The following is a 19,252-nucleotide window of genomic DNA, read 5'->3' on the forward strand; positions in this document are numbered from 1 at the left end:
CTGGACCGCTTTACTTATAGAAGTCCAGTTGCCTTTTTTAAAGCTCTTACGATTATCGTGGTCTGAGTGACTGAGAACCTACACAGACAGCTTCCTACCCACACTGTGTTGGGTGGGGATGGAGTGGTGCTGACCTCGCATGGGGATAAGCCATATCAAATGAGTGTTTGCCCTTCCCCTTGTTCCTCAAGAGTCTGGATGTTGTGGGGCTCTCCCGGTTGGCTCACCTCCGCAACAACACGTGAAACATGGGGAGTGCCCCTGGTGTGGTGGAGGCAACAATAATAATAATAATAATAATAATAATAATAAACCTTTTTTAGAAAAAAGTCAAATAGACTCAAATATATTTCTGTCTGTTTGTTGTCAAAGATTCCTTCCTGCATCTAAACGTACAATATTTATTGTGGTTGGCCAAACAGAAAAACTGCTCTGTTCACAGTTTAATGTGTCTGTGCAGATAACACCAGACTCACTGCTTTCTGCACTGTAAGTGCAGAGTTTCTCTTTTCACTCAATAAGTGGATCCTTGCTACACTCATTTAAGATGTGCTTTACAAACAAACCAACCAAAGGCAATAACTTTACTCTTAACAAGTGCTAACTATATTTAAATAACAAGTAGATTTAAAATCTAATTACATGAACATTTGTCTGCTGTTATCAGATCGTTGGCAATGCTACATAAATGATTAAAAGAGTTACATTGCAAGGTAGGTTTATGAGATTGATTGGAATGACTGGGCACCCAAAACAGTTAGTCACGCATGCAAAGGTTTGTTCATCGTAGCATCTCACACCTGACAAAGGAAAGCCCCAGTAAGAAAGTGTGCTTTAGGGTGCTAGGGTGCCACAATTTGGATTAGTCTTTCAATCCACCTGAAGCACGCAGCTTGTACTTGCAACAGTTGCTGAGGTTTATCCCCCCTGTGCCACACAGAAACAAACACACACACACACACCTTCCTTCTCTCCTTTGCTTGTGCAGTTCTCTCTCAGTGGCTTTGGCTGCTACAACTTGATTTGCACATTTTCTTCTCAGATATAGCATCTGCAGTCTTACTCTACTAGTTCTTATCCTGGCATCCATCTGTGATGTGAAAAAAGCAGGATTCACCTACTTTACTGACTCTGTATATTGCTTAGTCTTCTTTTACTATGCTAGTGAGAATATTTGATGCTTCAGGCATGATCATACAATGTATAAGTTCTGAGTGACAAAATTAGAGTACATGAGATCTCACTGCATTAACGTAGTACAGAGAAACAATTCTGCCTGGTGCTCACATTGTTTTGTTGGAGAGAAATTGCTGGCTGGTCTTTGAAATAACCGATTAATAAAATGCCAACCTCTTTGATTGGCTGGCTGTCTGACAGATAGACAAAGTGTTATATGCCTCTGACTAAATTGATTATCAGCTGATTTTTTTTTTTTTTTTTTGATTGACTGCTGGTTGCCTCACTAAATGCAGTCCTGGCTAGCAGTCTTAGTGGTTGCTTGCTTTCCAGATTACCTGACTAAATGGCTGGTTGTTCAGCCAGCTGGTTAACTGACAAACTGATTGGTTGTTTGGCGTGCTGATTGGCTGGCAGACGAATTGACTTGTAAACAGGAAGGCAACATTTATAACAGAGGAAGCTGAGAAACAACAGGAGCACACTCCATCCAACCATCCTGCACTGATGACACTCTGATTGCAATCAAACCCAGACAAACAAAAATATTCACGTGAGTGCACACAATGCTACATGTTCAGAAATATACTTAAAGTCAGTATAATAGCATGAATGAAGGCATGCACAAAAAGCCTAAGGAAAAAAAAAGTGGCATCCAGTGTACTTGGGTGGCATGGTGGTGATTTTTGGATTTTAGTCTTCTGCCACAGTAAAAAAAATATATAGTTATACATAGTTATCTGTCTCTCTATATTGGGCCTATGATGGACTGACACCAGAAGGAACAGCTCCAGTCCAGGTATGTTAATGAATTGGATAAACAATTAAGATATGGATGGAATGGACAGAATCGATATAGTTAATGTGCACAGAGAAAAGGAGCTATGGTGATTATTTATCCCAATGAATTAATACTGGATCTGGCCAGATCAGCTCTGTGCCAAATTTCAGGCCAGGTCATTACCCCCATTATCTTCCTTATCAGCTCTGCAATTAATTTTTACTTTGTCCTTTTTCTTCTTTTCTGCCGCTTTTGCCCTTTCTCCAAATTTTCTCAGCATCTCCAGTTCATTTCCTCTTCCCCCTCCTTAATCACCCCTACAGTAAACTGAGCAGAATAAGTTTCATCCACCCCCACCCCACCACTTAGCCTATTACTGTCTTTTTCATTCTCCTGTGCACTTTTGATAAACTGAGCTGATCTGGTCCCATGCTGGTATGTTAACCTTCCTTGCCACACACCACATTACATCCTCTGCCACCTACAAAGCTCACTCACGCCCAACCTCAACTGCTGATAAACTGAGAAGAGCAAGTCCCATGCTGGCATGTTAACCTGCCTTGCTCACTCACCTCATTACATCCTTTGCCATCTACACTTCACATACTCGCAATCATTCGCCCTCAACCTGGTCAGTAACACCTTTCATTACAGATATTCTTCGCCACAGGGGGCTATCACTTCAAAGACGCCCTGCTTTCCTCTTCTGTGTCTGTGCTGAGGGGGTTCCAATGACAGGGTGTATGGGAGGGAGAAACAGGGTGAAAGGGGTATCATAAAAGTGGCTGAGCCGGAGCGGCGCGATTTATGTATTTATTCATCACCAAGGAAGCTGCGTATTAAAAGGTCAGGCAATTTTCCAGGTCAGCGCCCAAACCCACACGGTGAGGAAGTAAAGGGATAAAAAGGACAGGAGGAGAGGAGAGACAAGAGAGATAAAGAGAGAGTCAGAGCGGCTGAGATGGCAAGCCGGTAAAAGTGATATTGGCAGTTGGACATACATCAGTGCGTTCACACTTGAGGATGTTTGTGTGTGTGTATTAGCCAACTTTACCTGAGCACTCTGCATAGAGTGCTTGTTTGTGTGTGCAAGAAAGAGAGTGCATGTATGGCATGTGTATAGACTCACTTCTCTCTGCACACCGGCTGTGGTTAATGAGTTTGAAAGGTCAAACGCCTCTCAGAAAGATTAATGGGGTTTCCTATGCACAGGGTAATGGTTTACGAGGTCCAGCCGGACACATTTCCAACATGACGGCCATTACCACCACAGAACAGAAGAGGAAGGAGGTATCACAGGCAAAGACAAGGACGACATGAAACTGCTGGGCGATCACCGGGTAGAAAATAGCGTGCGTTAGTCATTCTAATCTATATCCTTGGCCGTCGAAATGGCAACCATTCCTGTGCATGCATGAGCATGTGCACACAGCTTGGTAATTTAGATGACACACATCACTTATTGCAATAGGCAGCAGCACTCATTACAATACTTTTTTTCTTTTCAATTTACGGTTTCAACAGGAATAATGTTTTTCTTGAATAGGTTTAAAAATATCCTAATTGCTACATATTCTTATCCCAGTCATTTATGAAAACCTCCATCACTTGCTGTGTTTTGAGCTACTCTATTTAGTCACAATCACCTTTATCTAAAGGTTCGGTGACTGTACAGGTGTTTTACAAGACTCAGTAATCGGGTAAGAAGCTGTTGGTTCTAACATTTTAAAATGTCTCTATCCATCCCCTATGTAATCAGATTTACTTTATTTTGAATAGTTAACAATTTTTATTATTCGTTAATCTTGATGTTAAACACTACTCTGTAAACATTTCTGGTTTTTTAGCATTTTATATGAAGCTTAGATTCTTATTCGTTGTGCAGGAAGGCATCACATCAGGTGATTTTTCTTTTCTAGGATCACCTGACCTCAAAAATACAAGCAGAGTCAAAGAATTACCTTCAGTAACAAGTCTTTACCCCTGACCTTCACATCACTGAGCCCCACAGATAAGCTGTTCTCAGCAACCCTTTTAAAGCACCTTAAAAACCTACACAAGTGTAGGAGAAATTGTGATGTTTTGAAAACATCTTTTTGAAACAGCTTTTTTTCCTTGTTTCCTACACTTGTGAGTGTGAGTGCACCCTATTTCAACTTCTACATGTTTGACTATACATAATCATTGTCGATGAGTTCCTGTAGTTTATATCTATATGAAATCAAATATTCCTTGATTATAATAAAAGAAATTTAGGCTGTATTTTACAGGAGTACATAGCATCCAATCATTTATTTCAACACATTTTACTAATCAAAACACAGCCTTGCATGAGTATGCATAGGCCTTGTTAAAAAATTCTGAAGTGCTACAGTTTGACTCAGCTTAGAACTGCCTGTAACTGCCAAAGCTGCTATATCCCTGCAGTTTTGCACCAACATTACATAGCAGGACATATTGGAAGCAAGCACCACTGTATACAGAGGGGACAGAAAATCAGAGAAATGTAAGAAGAACAAGCATAATCCAGCATTTAATCATGTAAAAACTACTGAGTGCAGAATGGTGTACAAATAAGTCAATGTATTTTTGTCCCCTGTCTTATGTGTCTGTACACATAAGACAGGGGACAAAAATCTCATCAAAAGTCTCATCAGGTCAAACATGGCAGAAGAGGACCATAAAACATGAAAAGCATTAAAAGGGAGCTTTCACAGGCCAGTCAGCCTCAACCAGAGGCAGCAACGCACACACTGACACAGCAGAGGAATGACGGAGAGACGGTTGAGTTCACTAGAGGTTTCAAGCATGACATGTGTATGCATGTTTGCTGGAGAGTACTGCTGGGAACATTTTTGAACAGCCTGAACAGAATACAAGCCTCAGTAGGTGTGATTTCTCATGTGTCCCTAAAACATGCACAGTGTGTTGCTATTTAGGTCACGTCACTCTTACGTAACATGCAGTGGACGAGTGGATAACATTGCCTCAGCTGCTGCCAGCCTGAAGGTTCCAAAGTATGTTGAAGGGACCTTCAACCCAAAAAACAGAATTCTCAGTATTTTTTAATATATAAATATGAAATATTAAACTTGAAATATTGAGCCCAACTCAGAGAGCATCAGCTGTTGAAGCAGGTTTCCCAAAACATCACATATTGGGATGAAAAGTAAGTTTTACATCATGGGCCACTTACAAACAACTTTGATCTTAAGTGGATTGGACCAGTGGTACTCCTCTTTCTGTCGGTGTAAAGAAGTTTAAATACACTGCGATATTTTAATATAGGAAAAGAAGTGCAATTTCAACAGTATATCTCAGCTTTTCTATATGATAAATAAACTGTGGATCCAGAAAATAAAAGAGGTAGAGGTAGAAGGAGTTCTAGTTACTCATTGCTCAGACTGTCCTGTAATTATAAAAGAGAAAGATTTTGTTAATCCACAGAAAATGACCTTTTTTTCCCACTGTGGATACACTTAAAAACAACCAAATATAATATATATATTAGATAGAAAAATTCCTGTTTATTTACTATTATTTAATTATTTACCTATTACTTAATTACTTTGTATGGTGGCCTGAGAGGCCAAACGGACGGCAACTTAAAAAAACCAGAGCAATAAGAAAAACGCTGCAAAAGCACACAAAACACAACGGAAATAGGAAAAACGAAAACAGAAATAGGAAAAACGGAAACAGGAAATAGGAAAAAACAGATTTTCAAAAGCACAAGGGAAGTGTTTCTGGGGAGACAATAGACCAACGGACCAGTTGCAGGAACCAAAACATGTTAGGTAAGTGTGTTTTAATCTCATGATTCATATAATACTGATGACGGATTATTAGGCTAATAGTTAGGCTAACACACTTACCTCTCATCTTTTCTTTCCTCACAAAACCGATAGATCCTCCACTTCTTTTAAGTGTCTCCCAGCGCAGTTCTTAGCATATTTTGGTTCCTGCAACTGGTCCGTCGGGTTATTGTCTCCCCAGAAACACTTCCCTTGTGCTTTTGGAAATCTTTTTTTTCCTATTTTGGGTTTTCCTATTTCTGTTTTCTTTTATTCTATTTCCGTTGTGTTTTGTGTGCTTTTGCAGCGTTTTTCTTATTGCTGGCGTTTTCTTACGTTGCAGTCCGTTTGCTGGGTCAATTCTGGTACACAGGCCATAGGTTTGACACCCCTTAACCTAAAACGCTTTGTGGAAACTGAATCAGTATTATCTCAGGTAGGCCAAAATTGGCCAGACGAATCTTCAGCAAGTTTGCTATCACAAAGCAAAACAAGGTCCAAATTTTAGATTTGTAGCACTAACAGCAGGGTGTACAGTGGGTTGTATGTCCACAACAAATCGGAGAGGTAAGTAAAACTGCACAGCATAGATGTTGTCATTTTACTTTTTTTTATATCTGGTTGGTGCATGCCTCTGTCTGCATCTATGTGCTTTATACACATTCCAGGAGCTTTATCGCTTCCACAGCAGTGTGATGTGAATGCTGTAAGGCCACAAGCCTCAATTGAGGTTGATGGTCTCTAAGACAACACTTTAAAGGGAGGGCAACACATTTAACCTCAAGTTACAGCTCCTTTCCTAACATTTTCTACCAAAGCATGGTCCCTGATTTAAAAGGAATTGGTGCGACAGAGCATGCATTATCAAAAAGTCACATCTGCAAGTGGGTAACCACAAAAGGTCATTTTTTGCCCAGGGCTGGGTGATATCAAGTTTTAAAAGTATTGCATATAGCACTGCATAAAGCGTGTCTTCAGTAAAACACCTCCAGTGTTTGCAACTTACTTCTCACTGCACTCTTTGACTCATGCACATCTGCCCCCATTATCCCCCTGCATCTTAAGCTTGTTCTCAAAATTCTCCTGAAGCAAGAAGGCATAAAGAGAGCTGGTTCAACAACAAATAACTCAAAGTTTAAAGCTCTATTTTAACATTAAATATACACGTGTGTAAAGAGACACACTAAGAAACATTGCACAATCGAGGCAGCAGTACACAAACAACTCCTTCAACATGTGAAAAAGGAAACTGAAAAATATTATTTAACCAGATGGGTTTTCAAGGGCATGAATTTTGGACGGTCAATACATTTGGCCTGCAGCTCCTAGAAGTCTAGAGATGGAATGAACAAACTCTTGCGAGCTTGAAATACTTGCTTGAAATCCAACTTGTTTTTCATACCAAAGCCTAAATGAGTGGGTGATTTTGTTTTCACCACTGGTAAAAAAAAAAAGAAAAAAAGGAAATGAAATGCTGGGAGTGTGAGGGTGGCAGACTCACTGAGCTCCACCAAGTTGTCAGTTCAATTCCCAACATGCCCACCCACATCAAGTCTCTCGTTAATGCTGTTACTGTTTACTCTCAATGCAAAACACCCTGAGCAGGAAAGTCTGCCAAGAGCACAGTTACAGCTTCTCACAAATACACATCAGTGGCATTTATCAACTTTAGACATCTCAGGACTGAAACGCCTGCCAACAAGTGCTCCTCTAATCCATTAGTATCCCAACAAGAGTGGCAAAAATGAATAATGTGTTCAGAGTATTCATTCTATCAGGTAGAAATATGTCTTAACTCTGAAAATCTGTGGGTGGTTGGAGACGTTTTTAATTTATTTTTTCTTTTACATTTACACTTTTTGCATATAACCTTTGAAAAACCTTTAGAAAACAGGCCCTTGAGATGTTTACATAAGGCTCTGGCATGAAAGCACATGTGAATTCACTGAAGTATGTCTCATTTTTTCTTCATTTTGGGCTTTAAGATTTTTACTTTGCACTCTTCACATCTTCCGCATTAGAGCTTTTTTTGTACTCTGCATACTCATAAGTCAGGCTGCACACTCTCTGTGATGCAATAATATGAGAGAGTTTTAGAAAATTTATGATACTACCACAGTGTCTGTTTTGGTTGAGTGTAACCCAGTTTTTCCTTCATGTGTCTAGAATTCACAGATGTCCACTAAAAAATGCACATGCTTACAATTAATATATGCAAGATAACAGACACCAGTTTGGGGCATTTTTTTCTTCCTCACAAAAACTATTCTGAAACACAGAGGTTATACACACTGTGATCCCTGTTAGGATAATTATTTCTGCATTTGAATGTTCTTGAATTTTAATGAGTTCAGTTTTTGAAAATTTAACCACAGTGTTTATAATAATAATTTTTATTTAATTAAAATGCTAAAGTCCCAATCTTATGATTTTCCTCTTGAGACAAACTGTTTAGGATGCCATAATTCCTCTTCCACTTAGCACTGTTTGGCCAGGTTTGTCATTTAACTCCAATATTTAGTGCGCATGCGTCAAGCAGCATGCAGCCTGTTTCAGTTGCCCCTGCTTTTTTCTCCTTAATTGAACTTTTTCTTACTTTTTTCTTTGTCCTTTACGTAGTACTTTAGAGTGTTCATTTGTTTTAATAGCTTTCTTTTAATTACATAATTCCCTTAGGGATCAATAAAGCACTCTGATTCGGATTAAGACAAAATGCAACATCACAAGAGGCTGTCAGCTTAAAGAAAGAATGAATAAATATTCAGCTACTGTAGATTCCTAAGCAAACAGTTCGCTTTTATGGATTTTTTTCTGCTTTTTTGCAGAGAAACATCTGCAGCATGTCTTTTACCCACAGCTGGAAATTTCCAGGCAGTTTACTGATAAGAACTACAGTTTAAGGGTTAATAAATACATGAACTTGCTCAGAAAATGACTCAGCTCGATGTTTTACAAGATCTAAATACATATGACACACTGAGTGACAGTCAGATTAGGGTTGAATGGTCAGCTGCAGACCTGAACATTGTAGAGAATTCATATTGTTCACACTTAGTTGGAATATTTCTAGGATGTTTTCTGTCCCCTGTAAAAAAAAAAATTAATTCCTCTTGTATTTAGTTAGCAGTAGTTTTCACAGTGAAACTGCAGTGGTATTATGGTGGCATAATGTAAAGTTGAAACAAAATAATCTCTGCTGTCAGTGGACAGACAGCACTAACATTCATACTCAGTTTCTGATTCAATAGTTGTTTGCAGTGTAGATCAGTTCAAGATCTAGCTCTAAAAATCAGAGGGGATGGGAGTGGGGGGGTATATTTTTAACCCCACTAAGCGTAAAAATAATTTAGCAGAGACAGAAACAAGAAGACCCTTCATCCACTTTAGCAAATCGTATACTGGTGTACTGCTAATACACTCAAAGCAAAAGAAGTAATCGAACGCTACCATCGACAGCTGTTAAACAATTAACTCACCTGGTATTTGTTGCTTGCATTGACACATCCACAAGAACCAGAACAGACATTAAAAAAACAACAAGTAGAATTTCAAAGCAGTTTCCTACAGGTTGAATGTTTACTTGCGACTGTGATTAGCTGCCAACAGTTTACTGATGTGACTGTAAGTCTCATGAGCAGAAGTGCTACAGTTTAGAAAAAAAATGTTTTGAATGATCTTTTTCACTATTGACACAGATGTAAAAGAGACATGGAAAATGTTTGAATTTCACACTGCACTTACACATACCTGGGTTTCTTGACAAATTAAAAACATTATTTTTGATAGTATGCCCACTGATCAAAGTACAAAAATGCAAGACCATAATGTAACATAAAACTGAAACATCACTTAGTCCGTTAGTTGAGAAATGCTCCATTATCACTGTCAACAGAACGGTTTGAATGATATGCTTCCATTTGTGAGTGATGGGTTTCTTTTATTAAATGCAGTAAATTGAAAATTGTTGGGTTTTCAACAGTTTACCAAAAGATTGAAACATGTAATGAGATCATCTTGGACTGGAAATTGTAATAGACCTTTTTAAACATTTTAGAAAATCACATATTCAAATAAAGGAAATGACTTGTAGGATTAATATGCTAAAAATAATCATCACTTGCAGCTAGTAACTAACTAATTAACTGTATGAATGTAGCACTGTGTTCAAAATATAAATTATGGTTCTTTCTTAATATAAATGACTATTAAATATGGTGAAAAACTGCAAATAATGCAGAGTTATTATAGAATGGGAAACAAATAATTGTAATTTTCACTTATTTAACATCTGAAAAGCATAAAAATAATTGTTACAATGGCGCTGAGCTCAAACTAATCTACCATAGAAATTAGACATCAAAGATAGGTAGAAATAAAATGATGTAACCATAAACAGGAGCAAAACTTCATATTTCTCAAGCTGGACACAAATGGAAACATTAAATATCTTTGCATTGTAGATAAAAGTTTTTGATTCATTTCATATTCAATATACAATTCGATTTTATTAGATTTATATAGTGCCTAATCACAAAAACAGTTACCTCAAACACTTTATGCTGTAGGGTAAAGACCCTACAATAACCGAGAGAAAACCCCAACAATCTCATGACCCCCTATGAGCAAGTGACTCAGGACTATAAGGCACTATATAAATGACAGGCAAACAACAGTTTAAGAATTGTTTTAAAATGTTTTTTAGTCTCTTGCTGAGGTTATATTTAATTTCCTGTCTTTGCTGAACTACTTTTGCTGCAGCAACGATTCAATTAACCTACACGCAAATTAATAACATTTCATCTCATTTTAATAGAATTTACAATGTCAACAACAAGTTGGTCAAGCTACATTGCACTTTGATTACGCTCTTTCCAAAACTGCACAGTCTAAGGATGCTTTTCAGTTCTCTTGTAATAACAATTACAGCCAAAGTATGAAAGCCAAAAGGAAAAAAAAAAACCCCAGACATTTCTCTCACGTAACATGGCTGCAAGCCAATGCGAATAAGTATGTGAACACACATACAGGCTGTGGTATTCATATGCATAGATAACAGCTGAAGGAGAGGTTTCAGCATAGATTAATCAGTTAAATGAGCAATAAATGTGTAGTCCATCTGCACTTCCTTCATCTATCACAGGCAGCTGCACAAAGCCCCTTCGTAACTGTCCAATATGGCTGAAACACCTGCTAAAACCCCCATTGTTCCCTCCTATCTCTAAACACACACAAAGATTGCTCTTTTTCCCTTCCATACACACACTCCCACCCTCTAGTGATAGCTCATTCTTGCGGACCCAGCAGAATAGCCCAGATTCTATAGTGGTGTCTTTACACTGGACCCAAAAAATAAATAAAAAATAGGTGACCCCTACTGGTATCCAATACACATACATTACACATCCGCTCACTTACACATGTAATTCATCAGCCTTTCAATTCCCGTGGAGTGGGAGGTAAATACGAATCTGGCCGAGCTGCTGAATTGACTTCTTATATTAACTCTTAGTCTGTTTGATCACATGAAACTTACAAGTGTTGTACAACAATGCAGTGGTGGCAGCTTACAAGGCCCTCATCTTTAGCTCTCTTCCAATCGCCTTTATTCCCCTCCAATTTTCTTTCTGTCACTCCCTCCTACCTGTGTCCTTAGTCTTGAACTCAAGACACCGCCTCTCCCCTTTCTCTGCTTGTAACACGTAATTTTTTGGATGAGGCTCCACCATCTCCCTCTTCCTCCTTTAATTTCACCACACCTGTGCCTCTACCCTCCCTTCCGCCTCAGCCCTCATCTTGTCTCTCCAGAAAATGACAGTGTCCCCGAGGCCTTGACAAGAGAGCGCTGCACTGCTACGCCTGCCATCTTCACAAATCACTCTGACCTTTCATACTCACAGAGGTCAGAGTCATCTGATCTAACATGCACAGGTCTAAAGCAGTCCCTGCCAGCCAACGAGATGGTCCAGTGCATCGGTCCAGGGCCGTGGCAGCAGAGCAGAAATAACCTTGCAGTAATCACAGGCAATTAGCTCCAACTGATGCCTGGGAGGGTGGATAGCTACCCCTTTGCCAGTCTGGCAATAGCTGATGATCCCAATATTAGTAAATCAGATTGCTTCTAAGCACTAATTATAAGATTTAGTGATGATATGACATAGGAGCACAGTTTAATAAATATATACATGGATTAAACTGCTTCCAAGTCAACAGAAGTATCTGTATCTCGGTAAAGCTGTTTTTTGGCATTATCAAATGTTATCTATGTAATTGGCAGGCAATATACAAACATTAATCCACGATCCTACTTAAGCCAGTGCTTCAATATTTTAGCACAACACTTAAAATCAAAGATCCGTGGTCAACATCTGTGCAACAGAGGCTGCGATAACACTGGATCTTACACATTCCATAATAATTAATAAATAATTTCAGCATTTCTAAGGTTAACTGTCAATATTTTGTTTTCAGCATTTCTGTTAAATTGGCTATTTTATTAAGGTTAAAGAATGAGGTGCATATGTTATGGTTTATCTGTTGTTTATGTGTCTAAAATGCTCACAATAATTGCTGTGGGGAAATTAAAAAGCTTCACATTGTTTGTGGTAAAGTCAAACTCCAGACCAAACACAATGTAGATTTTTAAAGCGGTGCTGCTGCGTACGAAATAAATGGAAATATGCAGGTTGAAGCAAATTCTTCCTGGGCAATGCAAATAGAGGTGAAGATGTCACTATGCAAGATGAAGATTGCTTTGGCCTGAGCGTTTTTCTCATACCAAAACCTACTGACTTTACTTATGCATGGGCATACAGACACAAACTGGGGTAAATAAAACATAAAAGAACCACAATCCGATTAAGGTCTGGGATCACTGGCTGAGCTGTCCACAAGTGCACCTTTTACACAGTCGAAGGGTCAATAGGTACACTGACACAGAATTCAAGATGTAGTCTTATCTCTGTTTTAATACTATACCTTTCTAGCATGTAAAAACCTCACTGTCAAAAAAAGTCTAAAGTCTCTGAAGAAATCCATCAGAAATAGTTCAGTTCAGTCTCAGTTCTAAGGGTCAGTCACTGTATTGTAATGAAACAGGCACTTTAGGTATGTATGGATATTGCGGGCCTAGCATTAAACATGTTCAATCATAAAAACACTAAAATTGTATCACTAATATTCCAGTTTTACAATGCATTACAATACATAATGGTACCTGTAAATATGAAATTAGATATGGTATTCCGGTTTGGGAAGAGTGCCAGTATAATAAGGCTCTAGGTAAACAATAGACTGCATGTCTGCCAAGAGCATAGTGCAGGCAGTTCACAACAGTCATTCTGATGCAGCGAGCAAGTGAACAAAGCTACGGTCCCACAAACAGGATAAACTCACAGGTTACGCTGCAGTTTCTGAGACTCTTCCGCCTCACGTTCTCAATCACTCCACTCCTCTCTCACTCTGCCTCTATTGTTCTGTATGAGGGTTGTTCCCTCTCTCAGCTTAGGACAGGATGGATGGATGCAGAGGGAGAAAGGGAGGGAGAGAAAGTAAATGAGATCCCGATGAGATGCCAAGGTGCGTTAGCGGTGAGGTGTGGGGAATGAGAAAAGAGACCTGAAGGGAGGAGGAGTGGCTAGATTGACTGTGTGTAATGCGCTAGAGTACGATGGTGGACACCCGGCTCTGCCTGTCGGAACCCCCTGGTCATATTAGTGTTTGCTAAGTCAGCTCAGGAGGCTGAGCACATGCACAAGTGGGAAGAAGATGGAGGAAAAAAAGGAGCAAAAGAGAGGAGAAATAAGAGGGTCATGTATGAGAGGACGGGGGAAACAAAGAAAAACAGGAAGAAAGAAAAATAGAGGGAGTGCTAAAGGAAGGAACAACAACATAAGAATGTAGCTGCACATTAAAGAGGCAGGAAAATGCTGCTGGCACATGAGGAGAAATGAAATAAGAGCACAGAAATACTAAATGATATATAGAACTGGGAATAACAGCTACTGAAGGATTAGAATAGGCACAAGGGCAGACCAAAAAGGAAATATCAGGAATGCTAATCAAAGTGTGCATATATACACACACATATACATATATATACACATATATATATACACACACACACACACACACACATATATATATATATATATATATATATATATATATATATATATATATATATGTGTGTGTGTGTAAAATGCAATGCATTAGTAGATACAAAATTTCTAATGCCTAAAAGCACAAATGCAATTCTCTGTTGAAAAGGCCGTCTTGTGCCTGAGCTTCTTGGTTAGAACTAACAGAATGCGTGTGGACAGGTGGGTAAATTGCCTCATTTAATGTGGATATAATGGGGAAAAAAAGTGGAGGGAAAAAAAATCCCCCCTGTGTTTCCCCTATCTCTCAAATCCTTACGAACAGCGAGAAGAATTGCTGCCAATACAAGCCTTCAGGAGCACATTGCTTTCACAGCAATTAATCGCTGTCACAACATCAATTAAACAAAAGCTAGCATCCAAATCCGGCTACGCAGCATTCCAGAGAACCAAATCAATCTGGCAATGCTCTAGAGGAAATGTGTGTATGGGTAAATGAAGAGTACAAATGTGGGCATGTGACTTTTCATATGTGAATGAGTCTCTGCATGTGTGCCCACAAAAAGGGGCCTTTAGTACCAAAAAAATGCCACACCATGTACATGTGAACAAGAGTGTATGTTTCGTTTAGAAAGCCTGCATGCAGGTGCAACATGCGCATGCCAAGTGAGTGTGTGCATTTGACTGTGGGCTGCATGTGCGCCAGTTCTGCTCTAATGTGTGTATATGTATAATGTATAATGCGTGTCAATGATGTATGGGTGTAAAGTGTGTCAAGTGTGCCGAAAGTAGACTACTTTTCTCAGAGTCCATATTGGTTACTATACACTACAGCTGCATGTTTGTTTGTGGCTTTACAGTGACTTTACACCTGAACCAGCAGCCACAAATGCACGCCCATTCAGCAGCTTGGGCTGAAAGGCTGAAAGATTAAAAGCTTAATTTGTCTACAATATCTTGGATAACTTGCTGGTGGTGAAAGTATTTATCTGTGGCAATCAGCCAGGGTGCTGGTAAATCACTGGACCACAGCAGTACCTTCCTAGCTCTCTCACACACCTCAGTGCAGATGCAAACGGGCAATTAAACAAGCCAGCAATCCACATCCTAATCCCACATCAGCATTAAATCTATATATAATCCCCCACTGAATCATACATTGTTCTCCTGCATTACCACTGTTTCGTAACTTCGTTTAATGCCGCTGAAGAGCCAAAGAGAGGAATTAATGCCGCCGCCTCGCTATTTAAAAATTGATGAAGAAAAATAGAAGGTAAAGTGAGCTGAATGGGGAGATTCATACAGTCAGATAAGCACTGAGTCAACATCTTATAATGCACCCCGTGGTCCGCGCCACAGCATCAGTGACTGAGTATGAAAAGACAAAGAAACCAGTTGCACAAAGATGCCGCGACGAAAGCCTTCCGTGCAAGTCATATCTTTGTGGCAACAGCCCGAGGATTTCTTTTTCATAACGAGGACGGCTGTCTGAACGAAACTCACTTCCTGAATAAATCATAAACTAAATGTTAAAGCAGGCACCGGCTCTATGTGGGATCACAAATCTGTCACAGAGCATAGTCTACACTTTGTGCCTTTAAAGCAAAATCCTTAAACTTGTGCACATCACTATTTTTTTTTCCAAGTTTACCATCTAAACTCTGTAGCACTGCTGTTAGAGAGTAATCCGTTGTTTTTGTTTGCTTTTTTGTGATAAACTAATAAACTAAAGTGACGTGTTTGTCTGTGTTAAACTGAAAGATTAAAAATCTGATGTATTATTCGGACGCTTGAGTGCCGTCGCTTTGAGTTCACTCAGCACAAATGCGTTTTCTGTCACACTACAGCTTTTTCAAACGCATCTATCGCTCCATTATCTCGTAATCACCGCCTCTCCATCTATCTCTCTAATGTTTTTTTATTTTCTTTTGTTTTTAATTACAAGACGGTTTTCTAAGTCCGCCAACATTAATTCCCTCTCATGCACCTGCTTCTCATCACAGGACAAGTGCAAATGTCAAACTATCTTTACCGCGGACATCTGTCTCTTGATTAAGGCTGCCGTAGCCAGTTTGGGAACAACCGATCCGTTATTTTTTTCACATACCTTCTTCTGCATTGTAGTCTTTCACTTCGTTCAGCAATAATATCCAAAGCACCGAAATCAGCGTTTTACGGAGATCCATGTTTCTCTGGCCAGTTCCGCGGGGCTCTTGTCATCTCTCTCCAGCCTGCGCGCAACGCACCGCAGCAGAGACGCACTCAGTGTTTGAATCGAGCGAATGCCGTCTGGGCAAGTAGTGCGGGATCCGGAGAGCCACGCGGCCTATTTGATATCTCGGGGGAGGGTTCTGAAGGGGAGATTGACATCGAGCGAGCGCAATGAAGTGGGACGCGCAGTAGTGGGTACTGCAGGGTCGACCTATCAAGGAACTGCAACCTGGAATCTTCACGCCAGGTGTTTTCACTGTCTAGAGCGAACAGACCCGAAACCGCAGTAGAGCTGCTTTTTCGCATATGTCGATGTGTCCTCACAGAAAGTGACGTGAGTCACTTTGAGTAAAGACCTGGGATTTTTGGTAGTTATATCATGACGTGTGTTAGAGTTTAATGGGGATTATTTGCTTCTGTTCTCAAAGTCCCGTATTTGTTCAGTGAGCAGCAATTCTGAGGGTAATGTGCAGGACTGAAGGGACGTCCTGAGTGGGAGGGTGAGTAGTCCTCACTTAGCTGGTGTTGTTTCATTTGGATAGTGCGGGAGATTTTTTTTTATTAATATGTATATTACGTAAATGTAGCAAAGCAAGAAAATATATATATACCAAATATAATTTAAATCAAGGTAATTTAAATCATCATTGTAAAGGTTCACGCTTTACTTTTGGTTGCTGTGAACATACAGAAGCACTGAGCCAGCTTGGGCAAAAACAATACTTTAAAGTTACACAGTGGGTTTTAATCTAATTAACAAAAACAGTTTAAGATATTACAGTCTTTTCCTTTCAATTAACACACTGACTTGAGATCATTTCTGTAATGAAAATCACTTTCCTCCCCATGAGGGCTATATTGATTTGGTGCTACTTAAAGTGAGGAGACATGCTCATACCATTCTGCAGCAAGCAAGTAATATTTAGCCTTTTACGAGGTTTGTTTGTGCCTCAGTTTGAGTCCTTAAGACAGCAAGATGAATTAAAACAATGAAAATACTGTTTCAAGGGTTTGCATCATTGTAACCCAAAGACTATCACTTAACAGTCTCTTGTGTCTTCCCTCACTGTCATAGCCACATGCTGAAAGAAAGTGTACACACACACACACACACACACTCACTCACACACAAACTACTTTGAATTGATTATTCTCACAGTTTAGCTTGGAAAGCAGTACAGTTTATTGCAGATTGTCAAGCGAGATACTGTTTTTGTAAAGCGAGAACTAGTGATGTGAACACAGGTTGAAACTCCAATCAATAAAATCTTTTCTGAACGCTCAGAAGCGAGGCCTGCAGGAGATTCAAAGGAGCATCTTCACTTTATAGGACTATTTTTAAAGAAACGAAAAAGAAATCATCACATGTGCTTCATTCAAAATATGAAAACAGATTAATCTCGATGGCATGAAAAATGTCTCTACACAAGCAGTTCATATGATTGTTTCCATATAGATTCAGTTATTTTGATCTTGTTCATTTACATGTCTAACTGTTTTAGGTAGAATCACTCATTTTGTCACTTACTTAAACTGAAATTATAGCTGAATAAAACCTGACTTCAGAGTTCAAAATTGAAGCCAGAAGCTGAAAATAAATAAGTAAGTAAGTAAAAAAGAAAAGAAAAGTAAACAGCCTATAGAAATGCCTCAGTGATATCCACCACTTTGCAGCTCTTCAGTGTGTACTACCAACCTTGGCTATTTAGCTACTTTTCAAACTTTAATGACATGGTAATTAAAAGGGTAGTCAGCACACCTAATTTCCCCCTTAAGCAAGTCCTGCAACTGCCAGACATAAAGCAGCTCTCTAATAAATGTAAGTACTTTTAATAGCGTGCACACACATAAGCTCCCCTTTCGTGCAATTGTATGCAAGCACACTCTGACACAGTACAGTGTACATTCTTCCTCCTATATGCTTCATAATAAGCGGTAAGAATCATCATCACAGTTTTCACCCAGCCCCCTCGCTATTTCTGCTCTCTCTACTCGACCACAAGCTCGCGCACACACATACGTATAAACACACACTCACACACAGATTATGGCCCATCAGCCTGACTGATCCTCCCCAGCAGGGGGGCTGGTAGCCTCAGCTCTGGGAGCTGATGAACATGATCATCTGTCCTCCTCTGTGGTCATTACTCACGAAGGACAGAGGCCAACAGCCCCACTCACTCATTCTGTGTCTCTCAGAGTCCATTATGTACATGCACACAATCGTCTATTTTTTGCTCTCAGTTTCACATCACATATCTACCACTTAAATGTCTGGAAAATTTCAAAGCTTAAATTCAAAATGTGGGATCACATTTGCTCTGGTATTACCACAAAGCACACGTGTCCTTGTTCAACTCACCTTATCATGCTTCTGTGCTGGCAACAGCCAGTGATGGAGGTATTATGTTTTTGGCTACTATGGCCAGCAGATTTTCATGAAAAAAGGGGTATTGAAGGAATTTTGACACACATAATCACAGGGCTTCATGGGTGAGCTGGTTATATTTGGGTGGTCAAAAACCAAAGTTCAGGCCTCTGAGGGCTCAGAAGGTATGCAGCAGTGATAATAAAATTTGACAAAAATGTCCGATTGGATAAATTGATGATGATATTAATATCTGAAAAGTCAAAGGTAAATTTCGTTGTGAGACTGGTGACAATGAAAACTGTGGAGAGAGTGTGAAGAATCCACCCCCTAATATCTTTGCAATTACATTCAAATTTTAAACCTGCCATGGTTAAAAATTTCTTTTCTATGAAAATCAACTGTACGTTCTGGTCATTCACTTAGACGGCAAGCATACAACTGCAAGGGAGTTATACTTTTTTTTAAAGTAAGGAATATTGTGTAGTTTAGTACACACTAGGGAGTGTTTTGGGGGAGCAGGATGGTAACAATAGAACAATAAAATAAACTATATTTCCCACAATTCATGGAAGGATGAAAGAACATGTCACTAGATGGAATTGTGTGCGACACTGGGGATATAATTTGATGAAGCTAAGGGCTGTAGCTTTGAAGTTGTTGGTTTTTTTCCCACCAGATTTAAAAAAAAAATTTTTTTATCGATTCCTTTGTTCAAAGCATTAAAGGAAAAACTAAAACAAAAATAGCCAAAACGAATTGTTTGCATTTGGTTAAACCATTAACCAAATGTAAACAATTAACATCTATGATGTAATGCAGTGAT

At 39.3% G+C, this 19,252-nt stretch overlaps 1 protein-coding gene across 1 annotated transcript in view; it reads right to left on the reverse strand.

Annotated features, from left to right (window-relative positions):
• The window catches only part of LOC116317133 (ephrin type-A receptor 7-like), a 152,868-nt gene extending 136,706 nt beyond the window's left edge, over window positions 1–16,162 (reverse strand). The window contains exon 1 of the mRNA XM_039605104.1: window positions 15,955–16,162. Within this exon, the coding sequence (XP_039461038.1) occupies window positions 15,955–16,033 (79 nt within the window). The 5' untranslated portion in view covers window positions 16,034–16,162. The remainder of the gene's footprint in view (window positions 1–15,954) is intronic.
• Window positions 16,163–19,252: the final 3,090 nt, after the last annotated feature.

This window comes from Oreochromis aureus, linkage group 22 (assembly GCF_013358895.1).
Source record: "Oreochromis aureus strain Israel breed Guangdong linkage group 22, ZZ_aureus, whole genome shotgun sequence".
Classification (NCBI taxonomy): Eukaryota; Metazoa; Chordata; class Actinopteri; order Cichliformes; family Cichlidae; genus Oreochromis; species Oreochromis aureus.